This window comes from Gobio gobio, assembly GCF_949357685.1.
Source record: "Gobio gobio genome assembly, chromosome: 6".
Taxonomy (NCBI): Eukaryota; Metazoa; Chordata; class Actinopteri; order Cypriniformes; family Gobionidae; genus Gobio; species Gobio gobio.
The window spans coordinates 10,353,448-10,375,104 of NC_137102.1; the positions used below are offsets into that span (position 1 = coordinate 10,353,448).

The window sequence follows — 21,657 nt, forward strand, 5'->3', positions numbered from 1 at the left end:
ACCGGCCAATAATAGATTTCTGTCAATAATGTGTCTGAAAAAGGTAACCAAAAAATGAATAAATAAAATCTTCCACCTCCCGTAAAGGAGCTCAGTGATAATGTCCAAGATGATGAAAAGGAGAAATACTTCAAAACACAAGTGCTTTGTATTCCTCGTAGTTTCATACATTTTTAAATCAATTGATCTAAAAAGTCAAGTGATGTACCATCAAGTAAAAGCACAAAAAATACTTGCACTTTGAATACACAGGAGTATACACAACTTGTTTTTGAATGTATTTTTCAAGGTAGTTCTTTTTGTGTGTGTGTGTGTGTGTCATAAACGGCAAGACATGTTCCTTACTTTTATCTGGGATATATTAGGTAGCAAGTGAACATGTGATGGCTAGATGACTGGGTCAGAGTATCTCCAAAACTGCAGCTCTTGTTCCCGGTCTGCAGTGGTCAGTATCTATCAAAAGTGGTCCAAGGAAGGAACAGTGGTGAACTGGCAACAGGGTCATGGGCGGCCAAGGCTCATTGATGCATGTGGGGAGCGAAGGCTGGCCTGTGTGGTCCAATCAAACAGACGAGCTACTGTAACTCAAATTGCTCAAGAAGTTAAGTTTGTTGCGTATGGGGCTGCATAGCTGCAGACCAGTCAGGGTGCCCATGCTGACCCCTGTCCACCGCTAAAAGTGCCAACAGTGGGCACATTAGAACTTGACCCCGGAGCAATGGAAGAAGGTGGCCTGGTCTGATTAATCACTTTTTCTTTTACATCACGTGGGTGCATGTGCATCGCTTACCTGGGGAACACATGACACCAGGATACACAATGGGAAGAAGGCAAGCCGGTGGAGGCAGTGTGATGCTTTGGGCAATGTTCTGCTGGGAAACCTTGGGTCCTGCCATCCATGTGGATGTTATTTTGACACGTACCATCTACCTAAGCATTGTTGCAGACCATGTTCAGCCTTTCATGGAAACGGTATTCCCTGGTGGCTGTGGCTCTTTCAGCAGATAATGACTTTTAAATGTAAAGATCCTTGCACTTGTTTTTGAACATATTTTTCAGGGACTGCTGTAGGACTGCTGCGTGTATATATACCTCTATTGTTGATTAGCTGAGTGCTCTCCACCTGTGTCAATTATCTGAACGTGCTTCTCCCGAACTTTGTTTATAAAACATAATTTATTGAAAAGACACGTTCAGTTTTTAATTGTAGTGTTTATTCTCTAACTGAACAAGATGATTTTATTACTATGAAGATCAAAACGATGGTGTACCGAGTGGCCTCGTAGGGCAGCGAGGCAAGTGCATTCTGGGAGTTGTTGTCTTTCATCCTCATGAGACAAAAATCAATTTTCTGTCTTTTCTCAGTCTAGAAGGCACCAAATTCAAAAACAATTTCACATTTCTACTGCATAAATGACCCAGTCTAAATACAAAGCGTAATGCTAAATCACTGAAGTTACCCTTTAAACGTCTGGGATAAATCGTCCTGGTGTGAACAGGCCTTCATTCACAATGACGACTGTGGTCCGTGATTAATGGCACTGAATGATTTGTTCCTTTAATTTCCTATGTTTACAAGTGCTGGGTTGGTAATCAGAAAGATTATAGCATGTCATTAATAATCAGGGCTATTTCAAGTGTAACGCGGAGGCAGGGATGAGAATCCAAGTGCAGATTTGAGCATTTATTAAAGATATAAACAAAGAAAGTCCAAGAAGGCAAACAGGCAGGAGCAAAACAACAGGAACACATGTAGGTGCACATGCGGGAGCAACGACTGACCAACAACAACTGAAGCAGTGGGGTATAAATACACAGGGAAACAAGGTTAACGAGGTAACAAAAGGGAGTGGCTAAATGGGAAACACCTGGGAGAACTAATAGAACATGAAAAACTACAAAGGACTACAACACATGGCACAGGACAGGAAATAACTCGGTGTTAACAAACACACAGGGAATATGACATCAAGCTTTGTGAGAGCACTTCTGTGTATGGAAGCGTAATTATCAGCTAAATGATATGATGGAAAACATACTACAATATTTTATTCATGCAATGTATGGAGAGCAGGTTTGATCAATATTAATTTACTCTCTTATAAATTCCCCACTGCGAAGCAGAAGCAGATTGACTCAGACCAATGCAGTGAATTGGATTTAAATGTATTCATTTGGCATACACTTTTATCCAACGCAACTTTAAGTATACATTTTATGAATATGTGTAGCCTATTCCCTGAGAAACTGAGAATCAAATCTTGGGTCCTGCCATCCATGTGGATGTTACTTTGACACGTACCACCTACCTAAGCATTGTTGCAGACCATGTACACCCTTTCATGGAAACAGTATTTCAGCAGGATAATGAGCCCTGCCACAAAGCAAAAATGCTTCAGGAATGGTTTGAGGAGCACAGCAACAAGTTTGAGGTGTTGACTTGGCCTCCAAATTCCCCAGATCTCAATCCAATCGAGCATCTGTGGGATGTGCTGAACAAACAAGTCCGATCCATGGAGGCCCCACCTCGCAACTTACAGGACTTAAAGGAACTGCTGCTAACATCTTGGTGCCAGATACCACAGCACACCTTCAGGGCTCTAGTTAGGAAGGTGGTCTTAATGGTATGCCTGATCGGTGTGTATATAGCTGATATAATCTCCATCCTGTAATATACAATACGTTTTAAATGTAAAGATCCTTGCACTTGTTTTTGAACATATTTTTCAAGGTAGTTATTTTTTTGGTTCATAAACAGCATGGCATGTTTCTATATTTACTTTAATCTGGATACAAATGGCTTTTTCATTGAAAAGACTAAATACTACATTTATAAAACTCAGTGACCTTGACTCATCAGTCCTCTGTCTCTTTTATGGTTCTAGCTGTGACATGATGCAGTAAAGTGGCTTCCTGCATGTTATGCCACACTGACATTGATTTGGAGGTCAAATAGTTATATTTGAAAACAATATTGCTGCTTCTCCTTTTTTAAAAGAAGATTATAAATTACTTTTGTCAAAAATGTTCCAGCTTTTTAAATTGACTTTACTTTTTGATATTTTATACAGCACCTTGGGAATTTTTTTAAGCCCCTTAAAAATGATCAGACTTTTAATTCAGAAGTTGAAAATATGAAGTTGTATTCAAGTCATTTCATTGACACTAAGTTTAATTTTGAATTTGAATAATCTTAAATGGCAGATCATATTAATTCACGGAAGCAGGAGGTAAATTGAATAAAGCAATTGTTATGCATGTACCTCTCTACACTCTGATTTTTTCTGTTTGAATAATAGTAAAAAAAAAATAGTGTGATGTCAACTACAAACAATTACCAAATACTTTAACCTGAGCAGGGCCAACAATAAAATCCACATACGCTGTGTCAGAAATCGAATACTTCCCTACTATATAGTAGGCGAAAAACAGTACGCCAACGCACTGCGTAGTGCGCGTTTGAAAAACAGTTGAAAAACCTACTACTTCTGCCGAGATCCTGAAGTGTGCATTCGATGGACACTTTACTATCCCATGAGGCCACAGGAGAGGATTTGTGAATTGACGCAACTGACGGCGTAGGTCACATGACAGTGATTGATGTAGGACTGACTGTAGGTGTTTCTCAATGTCAAGGATCCTTCCTCTGCAGGACTGGTCCTTCCAAGTCACTTCCTTCAGAGGCTAGGCGAGGCTCCTCTTAAGCATTCGGAGAACACATAAATGGAACAGGCTAGCAAGTGCATGTCAGCCTCATAACGTCAGTGAAAAGGTCCATTAGCCATCAATAACGTAATTTGTATAATATCAATACAGTTGTAATTTGTTCTGGCATTTAAACGTTAAACTTTACTTATATTTACTACGGTTATAACAAATGTTTGGTAATGTAAATACTTACACTTGAAAGCATATTGCCCCGTTAACGCTCCGACTCCGCCAACGTCCGATATTTTGTATTTTTTGAACAAGGTAGCAAAGCTGCGCGCATAGGATTGTGGGTGATTTGAGAATGCTAAGTGCGCGAAGGCTACTCTTAAGCATCCTGTCCTGTTTATGGCATATTTTTCGAACGAAGGACTCAGACCTTGGTTGAAATTCCGAGGATCCTCGACATTGGAACAGCCCTTCGACGGACGTCGATGACGTAGAATCCTCGGAATTCTGGCTTCCGAGGATCCTTCCTTGACATTGAGAAACACCTTGTATCGTCACACCGGGACGTTTAATGCCTCGTGACCAAGCCTGCAGCGCTCCTGTCAGAAACTGAAGCTTCCGCGCCTCGATCGCCCCCCGGTGGCTGGTCCCAGTATAGCTCCTAAACCCCGCCTCTCCATGTATTTGAATGGACGCGAGACACACTAAACAATTCAATTACACTTCAAATAATTGTTTCCTAAAGATGGTTTCTGTCATTTTAGGCAGTTTTTAATACGATGATTTCATTTCAAGTGTTCGTTTTTTAAATAAGTTTAGTTTTAGTGAGTTATGTGATGCTATAAAAATGGGGGGTGTGACGTCATGATTGACAGCTGAGATTGACGGCTTGTCTGAGTGAAGTTTTCACTGAGGCACTAACAGACTTTTTTCGGGATTTTTGGGAGGAGATTGGAGCTTTAGCTTTAATTTCTACATTTCTATAACTGTTTATTTCACACCAACATAATGAATTGTTATGCATCTGTGAGAGTGTGGACGGGCTCTTGATAATCGCGCCTCTACTTCCTGCTCTCTACTGCACAACTCCGGTCCCGAGATCGCTACTGCGCAGCCTCAGTCCCAAGATGTCAGCGCCGTGTGCGGGCCTACGAAAGCTTCAACTATGGTCAGCGGAAGTCAATGAAGTCGTGTCGTCCATATTTTTTTACGGTCTATGCTCGTGACTAAACAAAGGGCGCCAATGTGAGTGTGCACACTGACACGCAAAACGGCAGGCGTAAAAGCGGCATAAAAAAAAAACGTCTCGGGTTTGTTTTTTTATTTTGACGCGCCACACGGGACGAATATCGCACGCGCTTATCGCCAACGTTTTTCGTGGCGTTTTTCAGCGCGTCTTGATGCAGCGCGATGCACCGCGATGCAGCGCGATGCACTGAGTGAACGTGCAAATTCAGTAGATAGTGCTCCCGGTACACAAGGTGGTGCTGCGGCACTTTACGCTTCTGACACTCGGTTGTCTCACAGAAGAAGAAGAGAAACAGTTTTTACATGCTTGCCAACCATTCACACACTTTTTGCTAACTGGCAAGCAGCATTAGCAGCTCATCTTCTTCTTTGTCTACTTACTACTTCTTCGTCGTATCAATGTGTGCTCGGCAAGACCGTTTTGTGCTTGTGCTCCACCAAGTCGTGTTTTACTGTCACTTCAGCAGCTCCAGGCATGTGAACAAAAGCGCTGATCTCATTGGTCGGCTAGTGTTTAACGCGCCTCGCTAAAATAAAAAAACGAACCCGAGGCGTTTTTTTTTTTTTAAATGGCGCTTTTACGCATGCTGTTTTGCGCATCGGTGTGCACACTCACATTGGCGCCCTTAAAGGCATTAAAGGGTTACTTCAGTGATTTAGCATTAGGCTTTGTATCAGTAGAAACCCGTTAGTATATTCAAATTATGGTACTTTCCCCCCTCATATCCCCCTGAGACGAGAGAATTATGCATTTTATTTCTGGAAAAATTCCTCCGATGATGCAAATATCGTCATTTTGCGTCATCGGAGCATTTTTTGGCCAGAGGCTAAAGACTACAGCCACTAGATGGAGCTGTTCTGCATGTTATAGGGGAGAGATCTCACGCACAGAATGTAAGACACAGACGGACAATCATAATAACGGAGCGCGGTGCAGAGTAAAGTGAGTGTTTCAACTTTTCAATGAATTCCTGTGATAGTTTAGCTTCCATATGCGATCTGAAAACATGCCAGACTGGCGCTTAACGTTACCTCAGCTCTGCTCAGCTCTTCGTGAGGAATGAAATCTGACACTGCTGACTTTTGTTCGGCTCACTCACACTTTCACGAGTTCGCACTTACATATAATTTCTAGAGAGTAATTTAATGCGTATTTGGTGTGCTGTCCGGGGGGAGGGCTTCGAGCTGGGAATTAGGCCCGAACCCAGAGTACCCCCCCGTATATGTAAGTGGTTTTAGAGTTAAAAGGTGTGGCGAAGGGGTGGTGGAAGTTTGCTGATAACTGTCAAAAAACGGAGGTAGGACTGCTGCGTGTATATATACCTCTATTGTTGATTAGCTGAGACCTGTGTCAATTATCTGAACGTGCTTCTCCCGAACTTTGTTTATAAAACATCATTTATTGAAAAGACATGTTCAGTTTTTAATTGTAGTGTTTATTCTCTAACTGAACTAGATGATTTTATTACTATGAAGATCAAAACGATGGTGTACGGAGTGGCCTCGTAGGGCAGCAAGGCAAGTGCATTCTGGGAGTTGTTGTCTTTCATCCACATGAGACAAAAATACATTTTCTGTCTTTTCTCAGTCTAGAAGGCACCAAATTCAAAAATAATTTCTCATTTCTACTGCATAAATGACCCAGTTTAAATACCAAGCTTAATGCTAAATCACTGAAGTTACCCTTTAAACGTCTGGGATAAATGCGCACAAAACTCGCCCTGGTGTGAACAGGCCTTCATTCACAATGACGACTGTGGTCCGTGATTAATGGCACTGAATGATTTGTTCCTTTAATTTCCTATGTTTACAAGTGCTGGGTTGGTAATCAGAAATATTATAGCATGTCATTAATAATCAGGGCTATTTCAAGCTTTGTGAGAGCACTTCTGTGTATGGAAGCGTAATTATCAGCTAAATGATATGATGGAAAACATACTACAATATTTTATTCATGCAATGTATGGTTTGATCAATATTAATTTACTCTCTTATAAATTCCCCACTGCGAAGCAGAAGCAGATGGATTCAGATCAATGCAGTGAATTGGATTTATATGTATTCATTTGGCATACACTTTATCTAACGCAACTTTAAGTATCCATTTTATGAATATGTGTAGCCTATTCCCTGAGAAACTGGGAATCAAATCTCTTCATGTTGTGTAAGGTCCCTGATGATTGTCAAACAAAATCCAATATTATGATAAAGTCATTTAAAATGTGCCATGTAAAGCACTGGTTTGTACATGAGACTAAATGTCATTTGCGAACAGTTGTTTATTTCACAGAATGAAAGCACTAAATGGAAACTGCATCTTTGAGGTGCGTCAGACATTATGAGGCATGTTATTATGAGGGAGCGTTGTGCCAGGTTGTGAGTGTTCTCATCTGCACTAAATATCACTGCGATGAGATGCAGGCAGGCAGCTCACAGAAACACAGAACACGCCATTCCCACAGCGGTTAAACTCCCTAATGGATACATTTTATTCACATCTCATTCCCTTTTTCTACAAAGTAATAATGTAGAGCAAAAATAAACTTGCCTCAGTGGCTCACCGTGATTGTGAATATCATCTTACGACATTAGCTTTGTTATCTTGCAGGTCTAATTGAAACTGGCTCTCACTTTCATGGTTCATTTGGTTTAGAAAAATTATTAAATTAATGTTTGCCATTTTCTTTCATTCCCCTTCTGAATGTCTCTTAAATTTTCATTTTAATTGGAGTTTCCATCCAAAGCAAATATTATAATATTCCACATTATGCTAAGTTATAAAGAGCAATGAATCTTTTGCATTACTTATTATTGTATGGAGGCAAGGAAGGCAGGTAGAGACGAGGAACTAAGAGCAGGTATTTCAGTTAACAGTGTACATTAAGGGCAGGAATACAAGCAACGAGAATACGAGAGACAACTTACAAACTAATAACAAGACACAGGTGCAAACAATCAAGGGGGAGCTAAATAAAAAGACTTCAAAACTAGAAACAGGAAACTGTCACGTGCCGGGTATCGGTGAAAGGAGCGAGGACTCAAGTACAGGAGAATTAGTGATGGCAATGTCGAAACACTGCTTCATGAAGCTTTGCAGCTTTATGAATCTTCTGTTTCGAATCAATTGGTTCGGAGCGTGTATCAAATTGTATCATCACTGTTTCAAAACACTTCGACATGTCAATGGTTCACCGCTAGGGGCGATGATTTCTGGGAACCCATGAATCATGAGCAGTCACTGAGAACCATTTAACAAGTGTATGTGGGTTTTACCTGATCTCTGGTCAGTTTTATACATTTGTAGACGTTTTAATTAGGCATTAGTATAATTAAAAGGAATAAGAGTAGTTAGTAGTTTTGTATTGGCCTGTTTATCTGAGCTATCCAACAAAACAAGCCCAGACAATTTATAAAATAACATATAGACAATTAATAATTAATTTTTTTAGAGGATTAGTTAATTGCATTTGAAAGATTTTATTTTCAATAAAACATTTGCAATAGATTTGTAAAAGGTGTTTTCATGCATGTTTGGCCTGGGGTTTTGTTGCATTTACATTGTTCTGACCAGCAGGGGTTGTCGTGGAGACGGGTGTCAGATGGTTTCGAAGCTTCGAAACAATACGGCACATTTGCTTCAACTGTTTCAGTGTTTCACCAAAGCCAGGATCTGTCCATCACTAAGGAGAATATGGGCTTTATTAATGACAAAAATATAAACAAAAACAAACAAACTAACCAGAACATACCACGCACAAGGAACTAGGAGATATGACGCAAGGACGGAAAACAGATGATAACGAACCAACACAGGACTGCAAATACTAAATAGGGAACAAACAACACTCTAAAAAAAAAAGGTTCTATATGGCACCAAAAATGGTTCTTGGCTCGTAATCATAGGGGAACCTTTTTTAGTGCCATATAGCACCAATTTTGGTGCTTCAGTGGTTCTTCAGCGGTTCTTCAGTGGTGCTATATAGCACTTGAAGAGACACTAACCGGTGAAGAACCTCTGAAGAACTGCTGAAGAACCACTGAAGCACCAAAATTGGTGCTATATAGCACTAAAAAAGGATGATTACGATTAATATGATTACGAGCCAAGAATCATTTTTGGTGCCATATAGAACCTTTTTTTTTTTTGAGTAAAGGCAATAAACGAGGGAGGACAGGTGGGGCAAATGAACCAATTATCAGGTAACAAGAACAAGACAATAGACATCAGACATGAGAGGTCAAGACAATAGACATGAGAGGTGTGTTCGACATCAGCTGCAGCCGGATGCAACTGATCGGCGAGAGTAGCCGCGTGCAGGCGGGGAGGAGCTGCAAGCAGAGACGTGAAGTCGGACACTTTCTGCTTCCCGCAGTGACGCTCGCATTGTGTTTGCATACTTTATCACAGCTGAAGTGAAATAAATGCAATATTTGGCAATACACAGATGTTTCAGAGACATTATTGTCATGTAATACTTTACTGCTTAATACAGCGTGTGTTTGTACAAGAATAAAGTTCAAGATTTAAGCCTACACTATCAATGAAGTTTTATTTTGATAAACATGACAATATAACGTCGCTACTACATGAAAGGAGGTTTTACTGTTATAAAAAACAGATTTGTGAGCATTAGTGGAGCTAAAGGTTTTAGAATAAACACAAAAAACACAGCTGTGTCGTCATCAGAGTCCGTGCAGCCGCTCTAGTCTGTATTAGCCGACTGCTCTCGAATCGCTCTCGCGGTACATTGATGCCATACGTCACTGTCACGTGGCGTCAGCGCTGCCTCAAGTCGGACAAAATTTCTAACCGGCATGTTGTTCTCGAACAAACCTGATAACACATGGCACAAAGAAACACATGACAAGCCATGTGTTCACACAAAACATGACAAATGATGTTTCATTAACAAAGTTCGGGAGGAGCATGTTCAAATGATCTATCCAATCATTTTGTAATTCCAACCAGCTGTCAGCAATCAGTAATCAACATGTCTACCCAATCAGCACAAGTGGAGGACTATATAAATACCCAGTCAACTCACCAATGTTCCTTGACAGGTTTTCAGCCTCCCTCCACCACCCCGTCTTCCTCACACTCACCTGGTTACTTTCCTAACCAGAGATTTACCACCCAGGGAGTACTCTGGGTTCGGGCCAAATACAGAGCTTGGAGCCCTCTGCTCGGACAGCACGCCAAATACGCATACCATTTATTCTATCTGACTTATTTGTAGGTGTGAACTCGTGAATATAGCAGTGTCAAACCCAAGAGCAAAACTAGACCGAAGTGACAGAACCATGACAGAAACGGAATCAAGCTAAACATAAAAGTCCATAGGAAACAATAAACATAAAATGCACTGCAAACAGGCAAAATATTAATTCAAACACTTTTTCTGATACTAATATTTTGTAATTATGCATTTTGTCTATTTGAAACTAAAATACTTTTAATTAGGTCAAAATGAATAAATAGATTAATTTATAGATTGAACACAATGAACCGATACACACATCCGCCTTTAACACCATTGGTTATTCTGTCACAGCGCAGTCATCAGCATATGTAGTGATGGTGCCAGTTGGCTCAGTGGTTGCATATCATCATCATGCTGCAGAGCTAAACTGAGCCCAGATGGATGATGCTGTTATCACAGAGGTCCAGTATATTATTCATCAGATGTATGTAAAATCAATATATTAAGGAGATGTATGATCTATACTCCGCAGAATTTAATGGAGTCTCTTGTCAGGTATTCAGATAGCTCTTAGTAAATCCATTTATTGAGCTGGTTTGTTTCTTTGAGCATAAAAGCACATGCATTTATTTTGGTTTTGCAGTGCCATTAACTTTAAAATGGGGGTGGGGGTGGGTGGTTGCTCACAAATCAAAGAATCAGAAAGAGCATTATTGCCAAGTATGTTTGCACCCTTCAAGTACACAGAGACAACCACAGTACACAGATAGTAAAATAAAATATATACACTCACCTAAAGGATTATTAGGAACACCATACTAATACTGTGTTTGACCCCCTTTCGCCTTCAGAACTGCCTTAATTCTACGTGGCATTGATTCAACAAGGTGCTGAAAGCATTCTTTAGAAATGTTGGCCCATATTGATAGGATAGCATCTTGCAGTTGATGGAGATTTGTGGGATGCACATCCAGGGCACGAAGCTCCCGTTCCACCACATCCCAAAGATGCTCTATTGGGTTGAGATCTGGTGACTGTGGGGGCCATTTTAGTACAGTGAACTCATTGTCATGTTCAAGAAACCAATTTGAAATGATTCAAGCTTTGTGACATGGTGCATTATCCTGCTGGAAGTAGCCATCAGAGGATGGGTACATGGTGGTCATAAAGGGATGGACATGGTCAGAAACAATGCTCAGGTAGGCCGTGGCATTTAAACGATGCCCAATTGGCACTAAGGGGCCTAAAGTGTGCCAAGAAAACATCCCCCACACCATTACACCACCACCAGCAGCCTGCACAGTGGTAACAAGGCATGATGGATCCATGTTCTCATTCTGTTTACGCCAAATTCTGACTCTACCATCTGAATGTCTCAACAGAAATCGAGACTCATCAGACCAGGCAACATTTTTCCAGTCTTCAACTGTCCAATTTTGGTGAGCTCGTGCAAATTGTAGCCTCTTTTTCCTATTTGTAGTGGAGATGAGTGGTAGCTGGTGAGGTCTTCTGCTGTTGTAGCCCATCCGCCTCAAGGTTGTGCGTGTTGTGGCTTCACAAATGCTTTGCTGAGTACCTCGGTTGTAACGAGTGGTTATTTCAGTCAAAGTTGCTCTTCTATCAGCTTGAATCAGTCGGCCCATTCTCCTCTGACCTCTAGCATCAACAAGGCATTTTCACCCACAGGACTGCCTCATACTGGATGTTTTTCCCTTTTCACACCATTCTTTGTAAACCCTAGAAATGGTTGTGCATGAAAATCCCAGTAATTGAGCAGATTGTGAAATACTCAGACCGGCCCGTCTGGCACCAACAACCATGCCACGCTCAAAATTTCTTAAATCACCTTTTTTCCCATTCTGACATTCAGTTTGGAGTTCAGGAGATTGTCTTGACCAGGACCACACCCCTAAATGCATTGAAGCAACTGCCATGTGATTGGTTGATTAGATAATTGCATTAATGAGAAATTGAACAGGTGTTCCTAATAATCCTTTAGGTGAGTGTATGTGAATAAGACATGTATTTAAGTAAACAAAACAGACAAATTTGTATGTACAGGTGTTCTGCAAATAGAATAGAATGAACAGGGAATGGAATAAGAATATATAATAATTTGTTATTTTTATATAGCGTTTTTCTGGGTTATCAAAGCACTTTACATATAGAAGGGGGGAATCTCCTCAACCACCACCGATGTGCAGCATCCACCTGGATGATGTGATGGCAGCCATATTGCACCAGAACGCCCACCACACACCAGCTGATTGGTGGAGAGGAGACAATCAGTATATGAGGATGATTAGGAGGCCATGATGGACAGAGGCCAATGGACAAAGTTGGCCAGGATGGCCATTATCTTTTTACGAAGGACATCCTGGGATTTTTAATGACCACAGAGAGTCAGGACCTCTGTTTAACATCTCATCCAAAGGACGGTGCTTGTTACAGTATAGTGTCCCCATCACAGACCACAGGGTGAGCACCCCCTGCTGGCCTCACGAACACCTCTTCCAGCAGCAACCTGGTTTTTCCCAGGAGGTCTCCCATCCAGATACTGACCAGGCTCAACTCTGCTTAGTTTCAGTGGGAAACCAGTCTTGGGCTACAGGGTGATATGGCTGCTGGCCAAGAGGTAGGGTATATATGATACTGGACAAAATTATTATTGCACAGTGGGGAGAACATTTAACTGTTCGTGAAGTAGATTGCCTGGGAGAAGAAACTTTTCTTGTGCTTGGCTGTTCTGGTACTCTGTAGCACCGGCCAGACGGCAAAAGTTCAAAGATAAGGTGGCTTAGAAGTTGTCAGGTCCGGATTCGAACCCAGAGTGTGTTGCTGGAAAACCCAAGGTTCTAACCACTGTTCTATTGGGGCAGTGTGGACCCAATTGGCAGATAATCACAAGAGGCAGGTTTAGAAGGAAAACTGAAAGTCTTTACTTATTATTCTTGTAATTCTGGTAATCTTGAGCAAACACAAAAGATCTAGCATCAGAGCTTGGTAGGGCAAGATTCATATCCACACTGGATGATGCAGGCAAAAGAGTCCAAAACATAAAACAAAGATTACCAGAGAAGCTGGTCAAAAAATGTCTGAGCAAAAGACTTTTAGGGTGGACCAAAAGGGTATACACAAAAACGTAGGCTAGGCAAGAAAAACTTCAAGACTGAGCAAAGGTACAAACAAATGCAAGTCTTTAAATATACACCTGTTAACCCTCTAACAAGCTAGGTACAGGTGATATCATTGAACCAATAATGAGCAATGAATTAGGAAGATCTCGTGCCCTTGGTTTCCCTCTGCTGGACAAACCGTGGTGTGACAGAAGTTGGATTTGAGGGATCCAGAGTGATTTTCTGAGCCCTTTTCTCACTCTGGATATATACCCAGTCAACAATTTGATCTCACAGTGATCTCACCATGAGCTCCAAGGATACTCATGATGTGGTCCCAATGTGAGGTCACAGCGCACTTACTGTGTGCTCAAACTGTGACCTTGCAGGATATTCATGATGTGGTCACAATGTGAGGTCACGGTGAGCTAGAAGTGTAACCTCACATGCAGCGCACTCACTGTGTGCTCATACTATGGTAAATGTGAGGTCACAGTACACTGTTATTGTGTTAAACTCTCATTCTGTTAGTTAAGTGTGAGTTCACTGTGATCTAACATTTCTCTAATATTGGTCAGTTATATCACAGACATCATGTAAAAGTTCATATTTTATTTCCATCAACAAAGTATTTCATAAAATTCAGTTTCCTTGTTTATTTTGTGTTATTTGATGATGCATTCAGATTCTGGTGTTATTTTGGTGCCTCCTTTTCACTTCTCACCCTTTTATTTTTTCCTTGAAAAGACATGACACATCCTGAAACACAGAGAGCAATATGTCAATGCAATCAGTTTGATTACTGGTGTGATTACTGAAGCCAGGTGATTCTACACCTGAGCTGGCAAAATGGCTGGTTCACATGTACCTAGCCATGTGCCAGTTCTCTAACACATGGGCAAGACACAGTGCATATTGGCATTATAATATCATGAGCGCATGTTAATAGCAATTAAAGAGACCACTCTCCATTTCTCCAGTTTAACAATTCCATGCTGGGTCCAAAACAGAACTGTACGATTTGCTAACAAATCCTTGCCTGGATGCCAGGCGAACTTAGCCCCGCCCACAACATTTGAGGTCTTGAAGTTCGGTCTGGACTTGATCCGTTGTGGAGCAACTATGCTTGAACCAGAGCTGTTCGGACCAATGAAATTGTCAGGGCGGGCTTCATACGATGATGGACAGATGATCAATAGTGGCATAATCATGCACGTCACCTAAGAGCGCTTGGGTTGAATTCGTTCTAATCCTAAACGGAGAACTTTTTCGTATATGCATTCACCTTTACTATTTCTCTCAAAGATGATGATTGTGTTGGCAAGTACTCTGTGTATCCTTAAATATTTTTTTACAACACCAGCAAAGATCGTTTACACTCATCTTCTTCTTCTACTTCTTCCAGCGTGTGTGCAGTTGAGTTCTGTTGACAACTATGCGTTGCTCCATTGCTCTGATTGGTTATAGGTCTATTCAATTGAGTGCATTTTGCCTCATAAACACAGCCCAAAGGAGCAGTATCAGACTCATATTCTGACTAGAATCTGAGTATGACGACATCAGGCTAAACAAATCCTGCAGTATCCACGTTTTTCCAGTGTTCAGAAACAGGATGTATAATGTCCCCCCGGTGACCGATATTTGAACCACTTCCTCTCAACCAGCTCTTAATTCTCTTAAACATTTTTAATTCACAATGAGCTCACATATTACCCCCACTGTGAGTATCAAACTATGAGAATGGTGTGTTGTCACTCTGATCATCGCATGATCTCATGCGTTGACTGGGTACAGTTCTTGGAGGGTGGGCAGGGGGGCACCAGCAGTCCGAATGATCCTCTGCAGTCTTCTGATGTCTGATTTTGTAGTTGAGCCAAAACAAACAGTTATCGAAGTGCAGAGGACAGACTCAATAATGGCTGAGTAGAACTGCATCAGCAGCGTTTGTGGGAAGTTGAACTTCCTCGGCTGGCGAAGGAAGTACAACCTCTGCTGCAGTCAATGGCCCTATTTGAGGGTATAGGGGGCAATTTTGGATTCAGTCAATGTGTTTGTCCCACTTCAGGTCCTGAGAGATGGTAGAGCCCAGGAACCTAAATGACTACGCTGCTGCCACAGCGCTGTTAATGATGGTGAGTGCTGTGAGGTTTCTCCTGAAGTCCACTATCATCTGCAATCTGAGCCAAAAATGTCTGTATCTGGTTCTGGAAGTGGCTTTTGATTTAACTTTTTTTAAATCGATTTATCTGTCATATTTTAAGTTAAAAAAAAATGCATCTGGTAAAATCTGCCTACTTCTGTAAATTAATCATTGACAACTAAGAATGAAAAGGTGAAAAGTGCCCAATTATTGAATTTTTTTTGGCATCATGGTGGTTTCATACATATTTGAAAACTTGCTATACCATTTTCTACAAATTATTAATAACGAAGTAAGTGAAAAAAGTCAACTGTGCACCTTGAATACACATGAGTCTACACTACAGCAATATCATTCAATCTTTTTCAAAATGTGTTTTAGGTTTTATACAATTGTTTACAGTCTCTTATAATTTGATTATCTGCAAATTAAATATTCAGATGAAAGTTTATAGACATTCCCCCTAAAACAATGCACAAATTCACTGACAAGACTTTAGCTGAAACACGTTTCTGGTTGCCTTTAATCAATTCACACTTCATGAAAGCGTGAACTCTTCGCTGGCATTTAACAAAATTAAAAACATCTTAATCAAATAAGAGCTAAATAAGGAAAAAGGAGCATAGGGTCAAATTAGTCTTATTTTTTTCTTTCAGTGCCGGCTTTAGTGTCAAGACCAATCATGATGCCCGGCTCATTGCTGTATCTCCCCCTTCTTTCTTTACCAAATAAAAGACTATAATGATGCTTCTCAAACCTTAGTCAAGCTTGAATTGCTAAGGAGCCTCTCACAAATAATTTCAGGTATTTTTGAGGAAGCCTCATTTACAGAGACAAAGCCAATTGGGCGCAGAGCCAATATGTCAATGCTCATGCTCAATTAGAGGCAATCAATTTGAGAGTCCAAACAGGAGAAACACAGAGAAACCCTTTGCGCTTCTCCTTCCCTGTACAGGATGAAATTGCCTCAATTTTACACATTTGCATTTCCATTTTTAAGATATCTTTTCATGCAGACCTAGAAAGCATTTAGCGTGTCACGTGTTCAGAGAAAATGTGTTTAATTCAGCGATGAAAATGTAACCTGTGACCAAAGAGATAATTGTTAAGGCACTTATGAAACAGCAATGAGACACTCGATCTTGGAATTTAGTGAGACATTTATTTGTGTATGGTCTGTGATCACTATCAGGAGGTAGAAAGCTCAAAGAAGGGCTTTGTGTCACGCTTAAACTGATCAATATATTACTCAGAGGTGACCTTTTGCTGTCCTGATGATGAATCTGCTTCTTTTTTTTTTGGAACCAAATGGAATGGATCAACTGTATTTACAAAGGGTTCGGTCTAAATAACTTTTATTAGTTGTGTAACATAAAAAAACACAGATAATGAGCGCTTTATCTTAGCCATTGCAATACCTTATTGCATTTATTTTTAAATGTTTTTTTTTTTTAAAGTACATTTTACGGTTGATTGCACATGCTAATGTATGGCCAATACAAACAGAACACCAGTCTACATGAATATAATTTCAGGTGTGTTGCAAGATTGAGAAACATTTCATTTCCAGTGAAGACTGCATAAAATAAATTTGTAACAATAGGATAGGTTTCTATCAGACTGACAGGCTTTTTTCAAGTTTTTTTTAAGGTGAAAAAGATTGCTGGACCAGGAAGATACCAAGGGAATTGGCTCTTATTACATTAGGCAGCTGTCCAAGCATCTAATAAGTATATATATATATAAGTATATATATATATATATATATATATATATATATATATATATATATATATATATATATATATATATATATATATATATATATAGATATATATATATATATATATATATATATATATATATATATATATATATATATATATATATATATATATATATATATATATATATATATATATATAGATATATATATATATATATATATATATATATTTTTTTTTTTTTTTTTTTTTTTTTTCATGACATGAATTTCATGTCGCAGCTCAGGATAATCACTATAAAGGTGGTCTCATCAGCTTCTGGTGCCATCAGCTAATTGGTGTTGTCATGTCATTTTCAATGTGGCTCCAGAGAGCTTGTCATGTACAGCTTAGGTGATTCGCCCAAAACCACCTGTAATTTAGAAAAGAGTGCCAATGGTCAAAGATGGCAGAATTGAAATTGTGTAGAACTATTTCCAGAAGGTCACCAGCTAAGCCATTATCATTGCTAACTGGAATGCCAAGTGATAGCTTTCTCCTATAGACCTCAGCCTGCTGAGAGAAATAATCATAATATTTTCTTTAGGACATTCAGTTGAGTTGGCCTTGATTTAAAGGTCAAGTAATATCATTGGAAGAGAGGAAAATCATGGATATAAATATGAGCTTAGTGAATGTGCAAAGTGCCAACTGACAGAAATCCTTTCGTATGTAGTTGCACAAGATGAGAGTCTATGCAGCACAATAGGTTAACCTTCAAAAAAAGCCTGTATGATTTACCTTTTAAGCTCCAAGACTGAAGCTGGGAAGGAAGGAAAATGGAATAAAATCTAAAGTAAACCAAGACTGAGTAACATGTGAAGTAAAGCAAAATCCTCAGCAGGGCATCATATCAGCTATCATTTTAACAATTCCACAAGAAAATCTATGAGGCATAATTGCTATTTTTTTTGTTTTTTATTGCACAATCGGGTGGGATGGCAAAAAAAAAAAAAGATCAACTTAAAAAATATAAAAATAAATTCAGTCTGAAACACATTTATCAAGCTGCAATGGTCTTCAGGCTGGATAATTAAGCACCAACCTGCTAACAGAACATAATCATATTGTGCATGTGCTTGAGTCACTGAATCACAACACACAGCATAAATATTCTATCATATAATGCTTTAAATATTGGCACTTTTGATGTCTTATTCAGTAGATAAAATTAATGAGTCACACCAAAACAGTGTGTCAATGAACAAAAAAGATTTGAACTGTATCCTTGAGTCATTCAAATTAGCTCACTTTTTTGTGGTCAGCACAGCCACAGTATCACATTTCTCAGGGCATCAAATAAAAGAGCACAGCTATGCTGTATAATCATATCTCCTACATTCTCAGCATCGTCCATTTGTTGTCTTGTGCTATCTTGCAAGCCGGCGTCTCACAATCAGTATCTTAACGTCAAACAGAAAACCTTATACACAGAGAGAGGTCAGTCCATACCAGCAGCAGCAGATCTCCTTGAAGGTCTTCCTCATCTCTTGGCTCCTGAAGGCATAGATGAGAGGGTCTATGACCGAGTTGCACATAATGAGGATCAGATACATGTTGAAGTGAGACATGAAGCAGATGCAATAGGGGTTCCGGGGGCAGGAGATCATTAGGATGAGGTGCAAGAAAAAGGGAGCCCAGCACACTACGAATACCCCCAGAAGGATAGTGATGGTAATGGCCCCCTTCATATTTGCTGCCTGCCAGATAGGGCCATTGCCGGGGAGGGCAGCAATGCGCTTCATGTGCAGCCGGGCTAGAAGAAACATGTGGACGTAGAGCGAGGCCATGAGCGCCAACATGGTGAAGAACATGCTGATGAGGCAGATGAGGACGGTGGTGCTCTCCGAGTACACGATAAAGAGCACGCCGGAGACTGTGCAGAAGGTCCAGATGCAGGTTATGATGGTGCCCGCCCGCCGCTGGGTCATGATGTTGTGGTAGCGCAAGGCGTAGAAGATTGTGATGTAGCGGTCCACCGCGATGGCCAACAAACTCCAAATGGAGGCTAACAGCGAGCTGCAGATCATCGAGTCGAAAATGTTGTCCATGTTCTTGATGATGCTCTCACGGTTGGTCAGGTTGCCCCCCGTGATGAGTGCCATCACGACCGTTTCTGAAGCATTGGAGACACTGACCAACAAGTCCGCCACTGCTAAACTGCAGATAAAGAAATACATGGGAGAATGGAGGTTCTTGTTCTTGACAATAGCCGCAATCACCAGAATGTTCTCCAGGAGACTGATGAGCCCGAGCGTGAGGAAGACCTCGGTGGAGATGAGCAGCTGCTCATAGCATCCAGAGGCTGATCCTCTCTCGCCCTGATCAGGCTTTCCCACCGGCAGAGCTCCCTGACTGTGATTCCGGTGCGAATGATGAAGTCCATGATGATGTGAGGTGTTCATTTCCCTAAAATATCTGTGGTCAGTGGTTTGATCTATATCTAATTCAGTCTGACGAGGTCATCAGGTTCACGTTGAACATCCTCCGGCATGTAGATCAAAGAAAGCAGATACTGGATAAACATCCGTCACCTCACCTCAGAGATAACTCTTCCTCCAAAGCAGCAAAAACACCCAACAATGGGCTTCAAGAGCCTCCCACATAAAAGCACAAGACGAATAGAGACAGAGAATTAGAGGATTGGAGACAGCGACAACTGACCGCATCTAAAAACACTGACTCTGTAGAAGTGCACACGGCAACATGCAGTTTTCAGAGTGAGGCATTCAGTCTCCAGAGTGCTTCCAGCACTTGGCAGGCAGCTGAGTGAGATACTCTTGCCCCCACAGCCACACTCTGGCATGCAGAGTGCAGGCCCCTCCCCCAGGTTTCTCCACCAATCAGAGGGTGAATGTAAGCTAATATCATTTGTATGAATGGGGTTGCCTCTGTCTAACAGATCAAATACTCTAAAGAGATTGTTTTCATTGAGCATTTTGGTGGCATGTCGTTTAAATAATAAAGTGACTCAAGCAACCTTGTGAGCATGTCACTTGGGCAACAGCTGTTCCGATTCAGGTGAACATATTCAGGCCAGTCTTTTATTGCTGGAATATATACACAAAACGGGTGCACTGATATGCATTAATTCCCTAATGCACAAATAATCCTGAGTTAATGTGTGACGCACGAGGAACTAAACCATTAACTAATGATTACTGCATCAGCAACTAATGAACATTCTATATGATTAATAATAAATGAATTGCTATTAATTAAATATGATGTCATGTATTAATTCCCTTATAAAATATTATATTAACTAATCGTGTAAATGAATGTGTTAATTTCCACAATGGGTCAACTTCCAGTTGTCTGCTTTAATTATTCATTAGCTAAAGATTTGCAAAGGTATCATTATGTTGTGACTTTACTTGTTGAGGCACAAGACTCTTAACTAATTGTTAAGTAATATGTCATTGTGGTTATGGCTTTTGAATAAATTTTTAATTAGTTAATAGTCATGTGCCTCAACAAGTAAAGTCCAAGCATAATGATACCTTTGCAAATCGTTAGCTAATGAATAATTGAAATGCATGGCTTTGACCCACTGTGGTAATTAACATAAGAATTTACACTATTAGTTAATATAATATGTTATTAGGGAATGAATGTTTAATGCTAATGACTTAATGATTAACTCATAAAGAAGGTCACTTGTTTCATTTCTGAATGATTCAGTGTTTTGAATTATTAGATTAGGCTACAATGAAGGATTTAATTGTTCATGCATTTAAGACAGTCACTTGTTTCAGTTCTGAATGAATTAATGTTGTTCAACAAATTGAATGAGTGGCTGGTTCCCAGTGCTGTCAGGACGGAATATATGCTGCTTGACCAATCAAATTTGAGGACCGGAACTAACTGGACTAATGGAACCTAACGCTTTTTGACTTTCTCAGTTTGTGCAAATCTACTTAGGGTTCAGAGTATTTCTTTTTTTTTCCTAAATGAATTTCACAGGTCTGGTATGATATGTTGTCTTGTTTCATCAATCCAGTGTATACCTCTTTCATTATTTACGCCAAAAGAATGCAAGTGAAATGTGACAACGTGCCCCATAGGTGGGGTACGTTTTAACATGGCCGACAGCTTAAAATGTCATCTGAAACTCAAATCTTTTGTCAATAAAAGAAAATGATTATTCACATAAAATAATATCTTTTTTTTTTCTAAATATAATATATATTTATATAATTTTGGATTATGACAATGATCACACTGCAAAACTGCTATACAGCACAGGTCAAAACAATGCAGGCAAATAGATGAAGAAACACACTGGCAAAACACAGAGCTGAACACAACAACCCCCTCCCTCCACACACAGCATCCCAGAACAGGAGACAAATAGACGACCCAGTGCGAATACTATACATTTCTTGAAATAATTTATATGGCAACTAGTAATTACACAGCATGTGTGGAAGTAGTATTTAAAACAAGTGTGTTACAACCAGCCCCGCTTTAGGTTGTGCCCCTCTCGCCCCTAATATGCAATAATACCTGTTGTCTTATTTACCTATTTG

At 40.1% G+C, this 21,657-nt stretch overlaps 1 protein-coding gene across 1 annotated transcript; it reads right to left on the bottom strand.

The window, feature by feature from the left end:
- Positions 1 to 18,549: 18,549 nt before the first annotated feature.
- On the bottom strand, positions 18,550 to 19,530 carry mc4r (melanocortin 4 receptor; the record flags this gene model as incomplete). The annotated part of the gene is made up of 1 exon (XM_079819218.1): positions 18,550 to 19,530. One exon carries the CDS (start codon positions 19,528 to 19,530, stop codon positions 18,550 to 18,552), a length of 981 nt encoding a protein of 326 aa, XP_079675344.1.
- Positions 19,531 to 21,657: the final 2,127 nt, after the last annotated feature.